General features: G+C 40.7%; 1 protein-coding gene and 1 gene segment (V, D, J or C); both read right to left on the minus strand.

Moving 5' to 3' along the window:
• Window positions 1-2,335: 2,335 nt before the first annotated feature.
• LOC119876579 lies at window positions 2,336-10,072 on the minus strand. The segment is given in 3 exon segments: window positions 2,336-2,667; window positions 2,771-2,795; window positions 9,890-10,072. Coding segments are annotated over 3 exon segments (540 nt in total).
• A 6,156-nt stretch (window positions 10,073-16,228) lies between these two features.
• LOC490896 (disintegrin and metalloproteinase domain-containing protein 21-like) lies at window positions 16,229-18,967 on the minus strand. Its single transcript, XM_038545997.1, is given in 3 exon segments — window positions 16,229-18,510; window positions 18,513-18,753; window positions 18,950-18,967. Coding segments are annotated over 3 exon segments (2,319 nt in total). The 3' UTR covers window positions 16,229-16,450.
• Between the last annotated feature and the right edge of the window lie 319 nt (window positions 18,968-19,286).

Raw genomic sequence — 19,286 nt, forward strand, 5'->3', positions numbered from 1 at the left:
GATCTTATTGGCTAGTATCTTGTTGAGAATTTTTTCATCCATGTTCATCAGGGATATTGGTCTGTAATTCTTTTTGGTGGGGTCTTTGTCTGGTTTTAGAATTAAGGTGATGCTGGCCTCATAGAACGAATTTGGAAGTACTCCATCTCTTTCTATCTTTCCAAACAGCTATAGTAGAATAGGTATGATTTCTTCTTTAAACGTTTGATGGAATTCCCCTTGGAAGCCATCTGGTCCTGGACTCTTGTGTCTTGGGAGGTTTTTGATGACTGCTTCAATTTCCTCCCTGGTTATTGGCCTGTTCAGGTTTTCTATTTCTTCCTGTTCCAGTTTTGGTAGTTTGTGGCTTTCCAGGAATGCGTCCATTTCTCCTAGATTGCCTAATTTATTGACGTATAGCTGTTGATAATATGTTTTTAAAATCGTTTGTATTTCCTTGGTGTTGGTAGTGAAAAAGAAATCAAGACCAGAAGAACTGTGGAACAGATCAACAGAACCAGGAGTTGGTTCTTTGAAAGAATTAATAAGATAGATAAACCATTAGCCAACCTTATTAAAAAGAAGAGAGAGGAGACTCAAATTAATAAAATCATGAATGAGAAAGGAGAGATCACTACACAGAACGTAAAAACTGCTAACTCTGGGAAATGAACTAGGGGTGGTAGAAATGAAGGAGGGCGGGGGGGTTGGAGTGAATGGGTGACCGGCACTGGGTGTTATTCTGTATGCTGGTAAATTGAACACCAATAAAAAATAAATTAAAAAAAAAAGAAACGACAAATACCCACCATTTGCTTCAACATGGATGGAACTGCAGGGTATTATGTTGAGTGAAGTAAGTCAATCGGAGAAGGACAAATAGTGTATGTTCTCATTCATTTGGGTAATATAAATAACAGTGAAAGGGAATATAAGGGAAGGGAGAATAATGTGTGGGAAATATCAGAAAGGGAGACAGAACATAAAGACTCCTAACTCTGGGAAATGAACTAGGCGTGTTGGAAGGGGAGGAGGGCCGGGGGTGGGGGTGAATGGGTGACGGACACTGAGGGGGACACTTGACCGGATGAGCACTGGGTGTTATTCTGTATGTTGATAAATTGAACACCAATAAAAAATTAATTCATTAAAAAAAAGAAAAAAAAAACACAATGAGATACCACCTAACACCAGGGAGAATGGGGAAAATTAACAAGGCAGGAAACCACAAATGTTGAAGAGGATGGGGAGAAAAGGGAACGCTCCTACACTGTTGGTGGGAATGTGAAATGGTGCAGCCACTCTGGAAAATTGTGTGAAGGTTCTTCAAAGAGTTAAAAATAGACCTGCCCTTCGAAAAGGACTCCTAACTCGGGGAAATGAACTAGGGGTGGTGGAAGGAGAGGAGGGCGGGGGTTGGTGTGAATGGGTGACGGGCACTGAGGGGAGCACTTGACGGGATGAGCACTGGATGTTATTCTGTATGTTGGTAAATTGAACACCAATAAAAAATTAATTAAAAAAAATAAATTTAAAAAGAATAAATTTACAAAGAAAGAGAGAAAAAATTTTAAAAAGAGGACATTTGATAATTAAAAAAAAAAGAATCATGATAGGTGGGAAAGTGTGAATGACAACTTCCCCCTTCATTCATTGCATCTGCAAAGTAAACCACTACTGATCCTGAGCTTCCTAATTTTTGAACTGGGGAAAAATAAATTTATCTGGGTCTTTTGTAAAGTATCAAAGACCTGGAACATAGTATGCATTTAATAATCTAGAGCAGCATTCAATAAATCACTGTGATTATTAAAAAACAAAAGAAGAAATGAAAAGAAAAGAAATAAAGAAAAGAAAAGAAAATCCTAACTCACTGAGCAGGGTGGTTATTTCATGTACCATGTATACAGCTGGGACTCCCCTTATAAAGGAGAAGTTACAGTACATGGAGATATGGATAATTAAGTGGTATTTAGGACAGTAGTAAGAAGTTTAACCAGATCTGTCATTACCCATATAAGGATAGTTGTTGAATAAAACCAACAAAGTTTCCAAATCAGAAGCTGAATAAGGAATAAGCAAGGAAGGAGACTGTCATTTTTGGACGTCGGAATATTTCTCTTTCTATGACAACAAAGTTTGTAAGTTAGAGACTGAATACGTAAGCACAGAATCCTGTGTCCAGAGAGGCTCCCTGGGGGAAACTGCCCCTTGGAGAGGAAGCCCAGACCCTGACAGGAAACCTGCCCAGAACCTCCATCTGCACCTGGTCCTGGGCCTTCAAGACAGACGTGGTGAGGAGTGTGCACCCCCTGGTGGTCCCGTTCCCCTTCTACAGGGAGGTTTCTATCTGGGCTCACACTGAGGTCCCCTCGCTGTGTCCCTTCGCACAGTAATGCATGGCCCTGTCCTCAGCTCTCAGGCTGTTCATCTGCAGATAGAGCGTGTTCTTGGCGTTTTCTCTGGAGATGGTGAATCGGCCCTTCACTGTGTCTGCGTAGTATATGCTACCTCCACCACTGTTAATAATTGCGACCCACTCCAGCCTTTTCCCTGGAGCCTGGAGGACCCAGTGCATCCAGTAGCTACTGAAGGTGAATCCAGAGGACACACAAGAAAGTCTCAGAGACCCCCCAGGCTTCACCAGGTCTCCCCCAGACTCTACCAGCTGCAACTCACCCTGGACACCTGCAGGCACAAGACATCCTGGTCAGGAAACAGTCCCACATCCCCTGTTTCTCTCACTCACCTGCACTCACATACTCAAGGTCCCTTGTTCTCCATGAATTACCTTTTAAAATAGCAACAAGGAAAACCTAGCCGAGCACAGACTCCATGGTGGTTTGTCTGTTTTCTCTCCTGATCCCTGAATGGGGTCACCTGGGGATCCTGGGGCTGGGGCTCCTCTCCCAGCTGCAGGGTCCAAGCTGGGCCGGTGTAATCAGTGTAGGGAGGGCCCTATTTGCATGTCCTCTGAGTACATAACCAGCTCCAGACTCGATTCAATACTTTAGAAGTTATATACGAGCATTACTTCCTAAACCTAGGTAACTCTTTTGGTGGCACTGTGGATTTATGATGTTCCAATCCATTACCATATTTACCTTTGCATTTCTCTCTGCCTTTTTAAAAGCCTTTCATTAATATAGTTCATTTTAAAGAACATTTTCTCTCCTTAATGTAGCTTAATCTAAATATTTATTTTTGTTTTTTTTTTTTGTTTTTTTTTTTTTTTTTAATTTATTTATGATAGTCACAGAGAGAGAGAGAGAGAGGCAGAGACACAGACAGAGGGAGAAGCAGGCTCCATGCACTGGGAGCCTGATGTGGGATTTGATCCCGGGTCTCCAGGATCGCGCCCTGGGCCAAAGGCAGGCGCCAAACCGCTGCGCCACCCAGGGATCCCTAAATATTTATTTTTGATACAAGTGTAAAGGGGATTATTTTATGTATTTTAAAAAGAACATATGTCGTTACTGTGTAGAAATTAACTTTATTGTCTATGTTGATTTGATATCCTGAATTTTCCCTGCGCTCAATACTTACCCCTAAGTGTTTTTTTCAATGATTTGCCTCATTGACTATGTATATGCAAATTATTTTTCTTCCTTCGACTGATTTTAATATCTTTTATTTTAGGGATCCCTGGGTGGCGCAGGGGTTTGGCACCTGCCTTTGGCCCAGGGCGCGATCCTGGAGACCCGGGATCGAATCCCACATCGGGCTCCGGGTGCATGGAGCCTGCTTCTCCCTCTGCCTGTGTCTCTGCCTCTCTCTCTCTCTGTGACTATCATGAATAAATAAAAATTAAAAGAAATTAAAAAATATATCTTTTATTTTATTATTGCCTAATTTCTATGGTAATCTTCGACTTAGTGGCATATCCTTTTTCCCACTTTTCTGTCAGATTCTTTGTTCTAATATTTCATTTGATATATAGCAGATGTAGGAGAGCAAATGAATTTCTTTTTGCATGTGGATGAGCTCCCTAATATATGGTGTGATGTGGGATCTCAGGACAGGACAGGAAGTCTGTTCACAACTTCTGCCCGATTCTGATGGGATATATATCCTTGATGTGTGTTGAGATTGATAAGTTCATTGTAGATTTGAATTCGAGCCTTTAATCTGATAAGAAATTTCCAAATATCTTCTTCCATTTTGTAGGCTGACTATTAATTACACTGAGTGATTCCTATGCTATGAAAATTCTCTTTCCTTGATGAAGTCCCCATAGTTCATTTTCCTTTTCTTTCCCTAGCCTCTGGAGACACGTCTAGAAGTGGCTGCAGCTGAGGTAGAAAAGGTGCTTCCTGTGTTTTTCTTAGTATTCTGATGGTTTCCTGAGTCACATTTAGGTCTTTCATCAACTTTGAGTCCATTGTTGTGAATGATATAAGAAAAGGGTCCCTTTTCATTATTCTGCATGTGGGTCTCCAATATTCCCAACAACATTGTTGAGGAGACTTTTTTCCATTGGATATTCTTTCTTGCTTTGTCAAGGTTTTTTGACCACAGAGTTCAGGGTCCACTTCTGGGTTCTCAAGCTTTTCTATTTATCTATACGTCAGTATTTGTGCCTGTGCCATACTGTCCTGATGATCACAACATTGTAATTTATCTTGACAGCTAGAATCAGGATATCTACAGCTTTGCTTTAGTTAAGGATTGCTTTGGCTATTTGAGGTCTTTGTGGTTCTCCAAAAAATTTCTGATTGTTTTCTCTAGCTCTGTGAAAAATGCTGGTTATATTATTATACAGATGGCTTTGAATGTGTCACTTGCTTTTGGTACCATAGACATTTTATCAATATTCATTCTTCTAATCCATTATAATAAATATTTTCTTTTTTTTTTTAAGATGCGTTACCTTTTTTTTTAAGATTTTATTTATTCATGAGAGACACAGAGAGAGAGAGAGGCAGAGGCATAGGCAGAGGGTGAAGCAGGCTCCATGCAGGGAGCCCGATGTGGGACTCGATCCCGGGTCTCCAGGATCACGCCCTGGGCCAAAGGCGGCGCTAACCCGCTGAGCCACCCGGGCTGCCCTAATAAATATTTTCTATCTCCTTTTTTATTCCTTCTTGTCTTTCATAAGTGTTCTGCAGTGTTTAGAATATAGATCCATCCCTCTTCGTTTACGATTTTTCCTAACCATCTGATGATTTCTGGTGCACTTATAAATTGCATCCAGTCCTTGATTTTCTTTTTTCTGCTTCATTTGAACTATAGAGAAGAGCCACTGACTTCCTTGTATTGATTTTACATGCTCCGATCTTGCTGAATTCTGGTATCAGTTCTAGGAATTTTTTTTCAAAGTAATCTTTGGGATTTGAACTTAAAGATCTTGTGGTGTATTAAGAGTTAAAGTTTGGCTTTTTCTTTGCTTAGTTGGAAGACATTTCCTTCTCTTTGTTGTCTGATTGTTGAGGCTAGGACTTCTAGCAGTATGGTGAAGAACTGTGGTGATGGTGGACATCCCTGTCCTGTTCCTGATCTTAGGAGAAAGCTCTCAACTTTTCCCGGTTGAGGAAGACATTCTCCATGTGTCTCTGTAGATTTATTTTATGATGTTGAGTATGTCTCCCTATCTCTACAGAGCAAGAGGATTTTTATCAAGAATGTATAATCTCTTTTGACACAAGCATTTTGGGCATCAAGTGAGAGGATATAATGGCCCTTATACTTTCATTTATTAATGACTCAAATCCCATTGTTTGTTTTGCACATGCTGAACCACCCTTGCAGACCAGAAATTAAGCCCATTTTTGTCATGAAGAATTATCCTTTTAACGTACTGTTGGATCCTGTAGTGAGAATTTTGCATCCATATCCATCAGGGATATTAGTCTGTAATTGTCCTTTTAAGTTGTATCTTTGTCTGCTTTTCACATCAAGAAATGAGTTTGGAAGTTTCCTTTAATTTCTGTTTTTTGGATAGGCGTTTTTTATGATAGGCATTAATTCTTTTTAAATACTTGTTTCATTGCCTTGGGCAATCATCTGTCCCTGGACTTTTGATTGTAGAAGACCTTTAAATATGTTCGATTTTCCTTTCCTGGTTTTGGATCTGTCTTGCTTTTCTATTCGTTCCTGTTTCAGATTTGGTTGTTTCTACATTTATAGGAAGGCATCCTTTTCTCCAAGATTGCTGAATTTGTTGGCATGTTATTGCTCATAATGTTCTCTCTCTTTAATAATTTATTTTTCATTTGTTTATTCAATATTTTATTTAAGTTCAATTTGCCAACATATAGTCACACCAAGTGCTCATCTGATCACATTCCCTCCTTAGTGCCCATCACCCAGGTACAATGTCCTGCCACCCACCTCCCCTTCTGCAGCCCTTTGTTCAAATCCCAGAGATAGGAGTCTCTCATGGTTTGTCTTCTTCCCTAATTTATCCCCACTTAGTGTCCCTCCTTCCCTTATATTCCCTTTCACAATTATATTCCATGTATGAATGAAATTATGATGATTGTCCTTCGATTGAATTATCTCTTTTTTTTAATTTTTTTTGTTTTTTTTATTTTTTTATTTTTCTATTTTTTTTAATTTATTTTTTATTGGTGTTCAATTTACTAACATACAGAATAACACCCAGTGCCCATCACCCATTCATTCCCACCCCCCGCCCTCCTCCCCTTCTACCACCCCTAGTTCGTTTCCCAGAGTTAGCAGTCTTTACGGTCTGTCTCCCTTTCTGATATTTCCCACACATTTCTTCTCCCTTCCCTTATATTCCCTTTCACTATTATTTATATTCCCCAAATGAATGAGAACATATAATGTTTGTCCTTCTCTGACTGACTTACTTCACTCAGCATAATACCCTCCAGTTCCATCCACGTTGAAGCAAATGGGTATTTGTCATTTCTAATAGCTGAGTAATATTCCATTGTATACATAAACCACATCTTTTTTATCCATTCATCTTTCGTTGGACACCGAGGCTCCTTCCACAGTTTGGCTATCGTGGCCATTGCTGCTATAAACATCGGGGTGCAGGTGTCCCGGCGTTTCATTGCATCTGTATCTTTGGGGTAAATCCCCAACAGTGCAATTGCTGGGTCATAGGGCAGGTCTATTTTTAACTCTTTGAGGAACCTCCACACAGTTTTCCAGAGTGGCTGCACCAGTTCACATTCCCACCAACAGTGTATGAGGGTTCCCTTTTCTCCGCATCCTCTCCAACATTTGTGGTTTCCTGCCTTGTTAATTTTCCCCATTCTCACTGGTGTGAGGTGGTATCTCATTGTGGTTTTGATTTGTATTTCCCTGATGGCAAGTGATGCAGAGCATTTTCTCATATGCATGTTGGCCATGCCTATATCTTCCTCTGTGAGATTTCTGTTCATGTGATTGACTTATTTCATTGGCATAATTCCCCTGTAGTTCCATACACGTTGATGGAAATGATAGCTATTGATCCTTTCTGATGACTGAGAAATATCTTTTTGTGTATATAAACCGTATCATGTTTATCAATTCATCTGTCAAAGGACATCGTGGGTTCTCCCATAGTTTGCCTATGGGCATTTGGGGACATTGCTGCTGTAAACATAGGGGTGCATGTGTCCTGCACTTCACTACATCTGTATCTTTTGGATAAGTCCCCAGTAGTTTAATTGCAGGATCAGAGGGTAGCTCTATTTTTAACTCTTTGGGGATCCTCCACCCAGTTTTCCAGAGTGACTGCACCAGTTCACATTCCCACCAACAGTGCAAGAGGGTTCCTCTTTCTCCACATCCTCTCTAACATTTGATGTTTTCTTTCGTATTAATTTTTGCTATTCTCTGTGGTGTAAAGAGGCAGATGATTGTGGTTTGGATGTGCTTTACCCTGATAACAAGTGACGTGGAACATTTTTTTTTCATGGACTTGTTGGCCATATGTAGTTTTTATTTGAAGAAATTTCTGTTCATGTTTTGTCCCTGTTTCTTGCCTGGAATCCTTGTTCTTGTGTGCTGAGTTTGATAAGTTCTTTATAGATGTTGAATACAAGCCCTTTGTCTTATATGTCATCTGCTAATATCTACCCTTCTGTATGTTGTGATTTAGATTTGTTAACAGTTTCATTCTTTCTCCAGAACATTCTTATCTTGATGGAGCTCCCAAAACTCATTTTTGCCTTTCTTTGCTTTGCCATTATAGGTATGCCTTGCAAGAAATTGCTGTGGCTAAGTTCCAAAAAGTTGTTCCCTCTCTTCTCCTGACAGAGATTTAGACAGATTGTTTTCCCACCCTTTTTTTCTGTTGTCTCACATTTAATCATTTTGACTTTATGTATATTTTTTGGTACAAGAGAATGGTCCAGTTTAATTCTTCTGCAGGGGCTGTTCAATTTTCTTCATGCAAATTATTTTTGAGACTTTTATTTTCCCAGGGTATATTCTTTCCTATTTTGTCAAAGATTTTGATCATACATTTGGTGCTCCATTTCCTGGTTCTCTATGCTGTTCTATTGATCTACGTGTCTGTTTTTGTGCCAGGACCGCACTGTCTTAGTGATCATAGCTTTGTATTACAGCTTGAAATCACGCATTCTGATGCCCCAGGTTTGGTTTTCTTTCTCAACCTTACTCTGGCTATTGGAGCTCTTTTCTAATTTTACGGAAATGTGAAGATTATTTGTTTCTTCACTGGGAAGAAAGATTGTGGTGTTCTGAAAGGACTTGCATTCAATGTCTAGATTTCCCTGGGTAGCATAGACATTTTCACATTGTTTATTCTTCTGATCCATGAGCAAGGAATGTTACTCCATCTCTTTGTGTCTTCTTTGATATCTTTCAGAAGTGTTCTCTAGATTTAAATGACAGATCCTTTATCTTATTGGTTAGGTTTATTCCTAGGTATCTTATGGTTGGTGCCCTTGTATATGAGTTCAATTTCCTAATTTCTCTTTTATTAGTCTCACTGTTAGGGTGTAGGAATGCAGCTGCCCTCTATGCCTTGGTTTTGTCCCCTGCCATGTCGCTACATTGCTATGTCATTTCTAGAAAATGTAGGTGATGTCTCTTGGGATTGAGATACAAATATCATGTCCTCTGCAAAGAGGGAGTGCTTGATTTCTTCTTTGCCATTTTGAATGGATTTTATTTATTTTGTTATCTGATTGATGGTAGGAATTCTATTCCTATAGTGAACACAAATGTTGAGATTAGGAATCCCTGCTGTCTTCGTGAACTTAGGGACAACTCTGATTTTCCCCTCTGAGAATGAGATTCACTGTGATTCATAGATGGCTTTTATGAGATTGAAGAATGTTCCCTCTATCCTCCACCTGAAGAGTTTTAGTCAGGAACTTATGCTGTAATTTTGCAAAAGAAAAATGGAGCTAACCTGTGACCCAGCAATTGCAGTTGTGGTTTTTACGACCACAATTGTACAGTTGTAATGTAAATCCAGGGCAACTGCCCACTCTCCAGTGTTTAAAGTAGAAATGCCAACCATAGGCAATTTGTGTGAGAAGCCACAATGTTCTTCGACAGATGAATGGATAAAGATGATATGGCTTTTATATAAAAACGAATATTACTCAGCTATCAGAAAGGATGAATAACCACCATTTGCTTTGATGTGGGTGGAACTGAAGAGTATTATGCTGAGTGAAATAAGTCAATTGGAGGACAAGCATTTTTCAAGTTGCTTGTACATTTATATATCTTCTATGAGGAAATATCAATTCGTGCTTTCAGCTCATGTCTTGCCTGCATTTTTTGTTCTTTGAGTGTTGAATTTACTAAGTTCTTTAATGATACTGGCTACTAGCATTCAAATAAATCCTCACTTGTAAATATCTACTCATATCTTGTTGGTTGTGTTTATGTTTCTTGACTTCTTTCCCCTCACAGACCTGTTTATCCTCATGAACACCCAATAATTCATATTTGCAATTGTTTCACTTGCCTTTGGAAAAATGTCTTGTAAGACTTTGGTCTGGACAATATCAGGGAGGTTACTGTCAGGGTTCTGATGGATTCCTTTCTCACATATAGGTATTTCATCCATTTTCAGTTCACTTGTGTGTCTGGTGTAAGGACCTGGACCAGTCTCATTCTTCTGCATAGGGCTGTTCAAATTCTCCAACATCATTTGTTGAAGATACTCCCTTTTTCCATTGGATACTCTTGACTGCTTGTCAAAGATGTGTTAACCGTAGGGTTGAGGATCCATTTCTGAGTTCTCTACTCTGTTCCATTGACCTATGTGTCTGTTTCCGTGCCAGTACTATAGTGTCTTGATCACAGCTTTGTAATACAGCCTTATATCAGGCATTGCGATGCCACCAGCTCTGGTTTCCTTTTTCACCATCCCATTGGTTTTTAGGGTCTTTTATGGTTCCATTCAAATTTAACAATTGTTTTTCCTAGCTGTGAAAAATGTTGATGGTATTTTGATAGAGATTGCATAATTACATAGATTTTCTTGGGTAGCATAGAGATTGAAGCAATATATATATTTTTTCTAATCCTTAAGCACAGAAGGTTTTTCATTTCTTTGTGTCTTCCTCAATTTGCAACCTAAGTATTCTAGCATTCTCAGTGTACACATCTGATTTGATTCACTGTTAGTTCTTTTTGTTGTGTTGTTGCAATTGTAAATGCCATGGACTCCTGGGTTTCTCTTTTGACACTCTCATTGTTAGTGTAAAATGTGCCTGACTTTGGTGCATTGAATGTATATCTTGCTATTTTGCAAAATTACTGATTCAGATATAAAGTGTTTTCCTAGAGTCTTTTGAGTTTTCCATGTGGAGTAGCATGTCATATGTGGAGAGTGAACATTTGACCTATTCCTTCTTTATTTTGGAACTTGTATTTCTTCTCTTTGTCTGATTGTTGAGACAAGGATTTACAGCACTTTATTCAAGAACTCTTTTGAGAGTGGAGATTCCCGTCATGTTCATGACCTTAGTGCATGAAATCTATCTTTCTCTTCATTTAAGAGGGTAATTTTAAGTCCGACACCTCTAAATTGAAATTGAGTTTGTGGATCGCATTTTTTATTGCTAAGGGATATCCAAGAAAACTGAAGTAACAATTTCTATATCAGAACTGGTTTCAATCCAAAGACTGAAATAAGAGACGAAGAAGAGCACTACTTCCTTATTAAAGTGACTATCGAACACGAAGATCACTGACAGTGATGCTGTGATCATGGTCCAGTATAGTGTCCACACCAGAGGCCTTTCCTCTGTTGCTCAGATTGTTAATGCCTCTGTGCCTCTTGTCCAGCGTGCACTTTATGCTCCTTGTAGCACACTTGCTGGTTGATCTGGGTGCTCCTGTGATGCACACTGAGTGCAGTTGGTCTCCTGCGAAGTATAAGTTGATGAGCATCAGGATATTGGGAATGTATTTGTATTTAGAGACAGGAATAAGCAATACATGTGAATGATTCATATGTGTAGTTTAGTGTATTTCTCTTCCTATGACAAGTACATTTGTAGGAAAACACTGAAATGGTCCACATATAATCCTGTGTAAAGAGAGTCTCTCTAGGTTTGGTATTTTTTTAATTAATTAATTAATTAATTTATTTATTTATTTATTTATTTTTATTGGTGTTCAATTTACTAACATACAGAATAACACCCAGTGCCTGTCACCCATTCACTCCCACCCCCCGCCCTCCTCCCCTTCTACCACCCCTAGTTCATTTCCCAGAGTTAGCAGTCTTTACGTTCTGTCTCCCTTTCTGATATTTCCCACACATTTCTTCTCCCTTCCCTTATTTTCCCTTTCACTAGGTTTGGTATTTGATGGAGAGGAAGCCCCAGACCCTGGCATGAAAGTAGCAAACAAAGGATCTTGAGATTCAGCCTGAATATTTTTTAAAAGGTTTTATTTATTTATTCCTGAGAGACACAGAGAGAGAGGCAGAGACACAGGCAGACGGACAAGCAAGCCCCCTGCAGGGAGCCTGATACAGGACACAATCCCGGGACTCCAGGATCACGTCCTGAGCCAAAGCCAGGTGCTAAACCACCAAGCCACCAAGGAATCCCCACAGTCTGAATATTTAATAGGTTTCTTGACATCCCTTGTGCTCATGATGTCATAGTGTGAAGTTATCCAAGACCACATCATCAAACCAATCCCATGCTCACACATCCCTCCCCTGTAGAATGGGAACCTATCACATAAACCCCCCAACAGTGGTCCCTGCTGGAGTGGAACAAGATGACACTGAACAGAAATGCTTTGAGAGCCACATCCCATGTCTAGCTCAGAAACAGAATTTGGCTGCAAAAGAACGCCTTCTAATCCAGCATCCTGTAGCACAGAATGGACCCCATAGGATCTCTCTGTTCCTGAAAGAGCAACAGAGGTCAACAGCAGTTATTTTGAGGACTGCACAGATGATTCACATTAAATGGAAGCCTGAGTGTGAGGGAAAGTTAGCAAAAGAGGAAACTTAGAACGTCAATGTCCATCTACAGATGAATGGATAAAAGAAGATGTGGTCTAGGGCAGCCCAGTTGGTTTGGCAGTCTAGCGCTGCCTTCAGCCCAGGGCGTGATCCTGGAGGATCGGGGTCAAGTCCCACATTGGGCTCCCCGCATGCATCCTCCCTATGCCTGTGTTTCTGCCTCTCTCTCTCTGTCTCTCATTAATAAATACATAAAATCTTTTTAAAAAGATGTGGTCTATATATACAATGAAATATTACTCAGCCATTAAAAATGATGAATGTGCTTCAACGTGGATGGAACTAGAGGGTATTATGCAGAGTGAAGTAAGTCAGTCAAAGAAAGACCACACCACGCCACGGGAGTCCCTTATATTGATGTTTGGAGACTCAATCATGGGCTTAGATAAACCAGCTCAGACAAAAGCAGGGTGCACACAGAGTTTAGATGGAAACTGAGGAAAGAAAGGGGATGATGGCTCTCCTGTGAAGGCTTCCTGAAGTGTGGGGGGCGAGGATATTCAACCGCAAGCTAGAGGTAGGGGACCATGTTCATCCCCCATCAGTGCATCAGGGCCCAAAAGAGCGCCACCTGCTGGAGCCCAGAGCTGCCCATCCCAAAACTATCTCCTGGACCCTAGATGTACAATCGTGGACCCCATTAGGGCAGGACCCCTGAGTGTGATCACAGCAACCCCTCCCCAGGGGGGAGCACCAGCAGTAGCAGGTCAGCAATTCTGGTGATCAGAGAGTACTGTGGGTGTCAGCTCTGTGGGAAGTAAGGCCTAGTTCCTCTCTAGGTTTATTCTACATTGTTTATTCCTGTTTAGTTATATTATACTAATTCTTTCTATATTATGATTTTGTTCTTAATCTTTCAATTTATTTTTTATTTTTATGAATATATTATACATATATATTTTTAATTTTCATTTACTTTAATATGCATGTTTATTTATTTGTAATCTATATTCTATTAAGGAGGAGACCAACACATTTGACGATCTTTTTTATTATTATTTTTCCCTTTTTCTCTCTTACCATTTATTGTAAGAAGAAAATGAAATGATGGAAAAATTCACCCTAGAAGAGTTAACAAGAGGAAAACCTCTTTATTGAAGAATTTCTTTTTAAGGGCTTCCGAGGGGATTTCTATCAAACGTTAAAAGAAGAAAACATACCTATTCTACTAAAACTGTTCAGAAAGATAGAAAGAGATGGAGTACTTCCAAATTCATTCCATGAGGCCAGCATCACCTTAATTCCAAAACCAGACAAAGACCACAACCATAAAGGAGAATTATAGACAATATCCCTGATGAACATGGATGCAAACATTCTCAACAAGATACTAGCCAATAAGATCCAACAGTACATTAAGAAAAAAATTCACCATGACCAAGTGGGATTTATTCCCGGGACACAAGGCTAGTTCAACACTCGTAAACAATCAGTGTGACTCATCATATCAGCAAGAGAAAAACCAAGAACCATATGATCCTCTCATTCGATGCAGAGAAAGCATTTGACAAAATACAGCATCCATTCCTGATCAAAACTCTTCAGAGTGTAGGGATAGAGGGAACAATCCTCAACATCTTAAAAGCCATTTACAAAAAGCCCACAGCAAATATCCTCAAGGGGGAAGCACTGGGAGCCTTTCCCCTAAGATCAGGAACAAGACAGGGATGTCCACTCTCACCATTGCTATTCAACATAGTACTGGAAGTGCTAGCCTCAGCAATCAGACAACAAAAAGACATTAAAGGAATTCAAATTGGTAAAGAAGAAGTCAAAATCTCCCTCTTTGCTGATGACATGATACTCTACATAGAAAACCCACAAAGCCTCTACCCCAAGATTGCTAGAACTCATACAGCAATTTAGCTGTGTAACAGGATAAAAAATCAATGCCCAGAAGTCAGTGGCATTTCTATACACTAACAATGAGACTGAAGAAAGAGAAATTAAGGAGTCAATCCCATTTACAAATGCACCCAAAAGCATAAGATACCTAGGAATAAACCTAACCAAAGAGGTAAAGGATCTGTACCCTAAAAAGTATAGAACACTTCTGAAAGAAATTGAGGAAGACATAAAGAGATGGAAAAATATTCCATGCTCATGGATTGGCAGAATTAATATTGTGAAAATGTCAATGTTACCCAGCGCAATTTACACATTTAATGCAATCCCCATCAAAATATCATGGACTTTCTTCAGAGAGTTAAAAGAAATTAGTTTAAGATTTGTGTGGAATCAGAAAAGACCCTGAATAGTCAGGGGAATTTTACAAAAGAAAACCATAGCTGGGGGCATCACAATGCCAGATTTCAGGTTGTACTACAAAGCTGCGGTCATCAGGACAGTGTGGTACTGGCACAAAAACAGACACATAGATCAATGGAACAGAATAGAGAACCCAGAAGTGGACCCTGAACTTTATGGCCAACTAATATTCGATAAACGAGGAAAGACTATCCATTGGAAGAAAGTCTCTTCAACAAATGGTGCTGGGAAAATTGGACATCCACATGCAGAAGAATGAAACTAGACCACTCTCTTTCACCATACACAAAGATAAACTCAAAATGGATGAAAGATATAAATGTGAGACAAGATTCCATCAAAATCCTAGAGGAGAACACAGGCAACACCCTTTTTGAACTCAGCGACAGTAACTTCTTGCAAGATACATCCACGAAGGCAAAAGAAACAAAAGCAAAAATGAACTATTGGGACTTCATCAAGATAAGAAGCTTTTGCACAACAAAGGATACAGTCAACAAAACTCAAAGACAACATACAGAATGGGAGAAGATATTTGCAAATGACGTATCAGATAAAGGGCTAGTTTCCAAGATCTATAAAGAACTTCTTAAACTCAACACCAAAGAAACAAACAATCCAATCATGAAATGGGCAAAACACATGAAGAGAAATCTCACAGAGGAAGACATAGACATGACCAACATGCACATGAGTAAATGCTCTGCATCACTTGCCATCAGGAAAATACAAATCAAAACCACGATGAGATACCACCTCACACCAGTGAGAATGGGGAACATTAACAAGGCAGGAAACCACAAATGTTGGAGAGGATGCGGAGAAAAGGGAACCCTCTTACACTGTTGGTGGGAATGTGAACTGGTGCAGCCACTCTGGAAAACTGTGTGGAGGTTCCTCAAAGAGTTAAAAATAGACCTGCCCTATGACCCAGCAATTGCCCTGTTGGGGATTTACCCCAAAGATTCAGATGCAATGAAATGCCGGGACACCTGTACCCCGATGTTTATAGCAGCAATGTCCGCAATAGCCAAACTGTGGAAGGAGCCTCGGTGTCCATCGAAAGATGAATGGATAAAGAAGCTGTGGTTTATGTATACAATGGAATATTACTCAGCCATTAGAAATGACAAATACCCACATTTGCTTCGACGTGGATGGAACTGGAGGGTATTATGCTGAGTGAAGTAAGTCAATCAGAGAAGGACAAACATTATATGTTCTCATTCATTTGGGGAATATAAATAACAGTGAAAGGGAATATAAGGGAAGGGAGAAGAAATGTGTGGGAAATATCAGAAAGGGAGACAGAACGTAAAGACTGCTAACTCTGGGAAAAGAACTAGGGGTGGTGGAGGGGGAGGAGGGCGGGGGGTGGGGGTGAATGGGTTATGGGCACTGAGGGGGGCATTTGAGGGGATGAGCACTGGGTGTTATTCTGTATGTTGGCAAAGTGAACAGCAATAAAAAATATATTTATTATTAAAAAAATGAAACAAATATGTGGAGAGGCCAATGTATATTTTTCAAGATTTATTTCCAGGCGTCTGGTCAGAGACCAGTTCCAGAACTGATTGAGAGTCCCATGATGTGCGTGGGACCCTGTGTCTCCTGCAGAGCCCTGGAACTGTGGATATTGTCCTTGCCATCTCCTTGCTATAAATTCACTCATGTTCCTGTGGATGGTCAATTGTTGTTCACGAGTCTGGGGCTGATTTATGGATTGTCTTGTTGTTCCAGGTTCTGAAGTTGTATTATCATATTGGCTTAATCAACTATTACATCTTTTACTGTGACTATCTTGATGGTTCTAACATTGGTGGCAACACCAAAAAGGAGTGCAGCTATCAAGGCATAGATTCGACCAAAGACCACTCTCAGATATATCACTGACTCATGACTTTGCCTGACTGCCCGCATTCTTCTTGGAGGGGGTCCACTGTCTGTGCTCCCACCAGCACCTCGATCAATGCACCGTGGAGGATCCCAGCCTATGTGGCAATGACAGTTCCTGTTGTTGTCGCAAATGCCCCTGTAACTGCATTTTTCAGGGATGCAGTCATAATTCAGCTGACCTATAGTGCCATTGCAGTAGGTATTTTGACAGAATTTTCCAGGAGCACAGGGAGTACCAGATCGCACATGACCAACATCATTTGTTCCTGTGCCACGATGTGAATCCAGCCCAAAACACCAGACCCCTGATATCTTAGACTGATGGAATCCCACATGTTCTTGCAACCGAGGGAGATGGGTGACATTGCTACACTGCAGTCTTCCACACTGAATATTTTCGACCTCACACGAGGTACTAGCTATTTTCTCAGCTAGTCTTCTACAGTGTCCATATCTATCACCTCTTCTATTTATGGTATAGCATACATCTGCACCATTCACAGCATTTTTACCAAAGATTTCTTTGCAGTGCACAGAGCGATCAGTACAGTTTCCATGATAACAGTAGCCCACTTCGGTGCACGGGGTTCCATCTTGCATATAGAAATCATCAGGGCATGTCAAGGACCCTCCTCGGCAGTACTCCGGAAGATCACACACAGTTTGGATTGGTCTGCAGAGTGTCCCAGCAGGGGAATAGGTGCAGTTTGTGCAGCATCTGCCTGTATTACATATGCTTCCAGTAGTGAAGGTACAATCATTATGACAGCAGAGATTGCTATAACACTGTTTGAAGGAGCCACAGTCACACTGTTCAAGTGGATCCACTATGGAGTTTCCACAACGATCATGAGTCAGACTTTTATTTAAATACCTCATTTCGGTGCTGTACAAGCACTCTGATTTACCAGATCCCACAATGTGCTGGAGATGCATAAAGGAACAGTTACTAAAACTATCAGTCAGACCAATGATTTTGTGCATAATGCAGATAGATCTTCTCTGACAGATACAAAACCTGTTGTCATAATATAAACCAAAACTTCTACCCACCTTCTGTGCTGCTACGATAGACAATATTAAATAATGTCTGCCTAGGTACCCAAGCATGAGGAGATTTTGCATTTTGCAGAAGCGATAAAGTATAGGTTCTGTATTATTATCCAGTGGCCCTTCTTTAATGACAATTAAGGTCGAATGTGGTAAAATAATTGGATAAACCTTAGAATGGTAATATCTAGCTAATGGACTATGGGCTTGATGAACATTGTTCATGGCAGCTGACTCTCCCTGAGTATAAATAATCATGGATCCAATATAGTAATTTATATCAAGTGCTTGATAGAATGTGTCAATCAAACTAAATATCCTTATCAGGAATTGGGCACATTTAGACACGTTGTTGAACACACTATACATTGAGTGTGAACTTAAGGCGAGCGATTTCACATAACCATTATGAGATGCATACATCTTACTTGAGAGCCGCATAACTACACTGGCATTTGCTTGAGAGAATAAGGGGTCTCTATCCTCCTTCAGTCCCAGTTTATAGGTAGGGACTGTTGCAATGCTGTCTGCCACTATCTGAGAAACAATGTGTACAAATCTTTGGGAACTGCTGAGGGGCTTGATCTCATAGGCAAGGTCATCCAACTTCATGATACCTTCCAGTCCCCCATGGCACGTGTCCAGAGTGACCATGGAAAGAGGAATCTCCTCCAGGTAGCCGAGGTAGTAACAGTCAGGAGGGATGAACGGGTAATCCACCTGCAAGGCACCTTGGTCATCCTGAGTCATCACCAGCAGATGCCTGGACCAGAAGAGCTTCTTGCGCCGCATGTGGATAACGTGCCTCTTGCCCCCAAAGTGCAGGCTGTAGGAGAGCCAGCCTGGCATCTGGACGCCTTTGCCGTGGTGTAGTTCCTTCCTGGAATGACCACCTCAGAGGAGACATAACGCCAGGAGGGATGGCCTTGAGAACCCTGGGTGGGAGCCAGCCCTGCCCAGAGCACAAGCAGCAAGAGGAGCACCCTCATGGAGACCGGGCCCTCTGCCAGCCTCACGCCCTTTTCAGGGACATCTGGCAGTGAGATAGATAAAAAGAGGACCCTCAGCACAGCAAGGTCTGGAGCATCTGATAGAACAGAAGGCTGCCTCAGGTTGCCACATCCCTACACCTGGCAACCAGCTGTGGGGAGTAGGTCACAGACACTGGGTGTGGCAGAGGGTGGGTCTGCACATCAGTTCAGCTGGGGTGGATGTGTGAGGGGTGCGGAGGGGGTAGGACCCAGAGGCAGCCCCTTTCCCACACGTTCAGTCTTTCTTCCAGACCCTTGAATATGTGACATACAGTTATACTGCAATTACCTTCTCTACCAGCTCCATTCGCTATGGTTCCCCTGGGTCATGTTCTGTGCACGAGCACTATACCTCCCTCTGGAGACCACTCCTCGCTCCTTGCTAACTTTGTTGAGGGAGATGTGGCAAATTTAACCATGTAGCTTTGAACAGCATGACTTTAACTTTACACGTCTTATTGTGCTTTGCCACTGATCTGCCACTCATTTGATCCTTTATTTTTATTTATTTATTTATTTATTTATTTATTTATTTATTTATTTATTTATTTTGCCTGGAAGCATCCTTTGAGCTCACTGGGTAAAACATTGCCCAACTGAGGGGGGCACTTGATGGGATGAGCACT

The sequence above is a fragment of the Canis lupus genome, chromosome 8, assembly GCF_011100685.1.
Source record: "Canis lupus familiaris isolate Mischka breed German Shepherd chromosome 8, alternate assembly UU_Cfam_GSD_1.0, whole genome shotgun sequence".
Classification (NCBI taxonomy): Eukaryota; Metazoa; Chordata; class Mammalia; order Carnivora; family Canidae; genus Canis; species Canis lupus.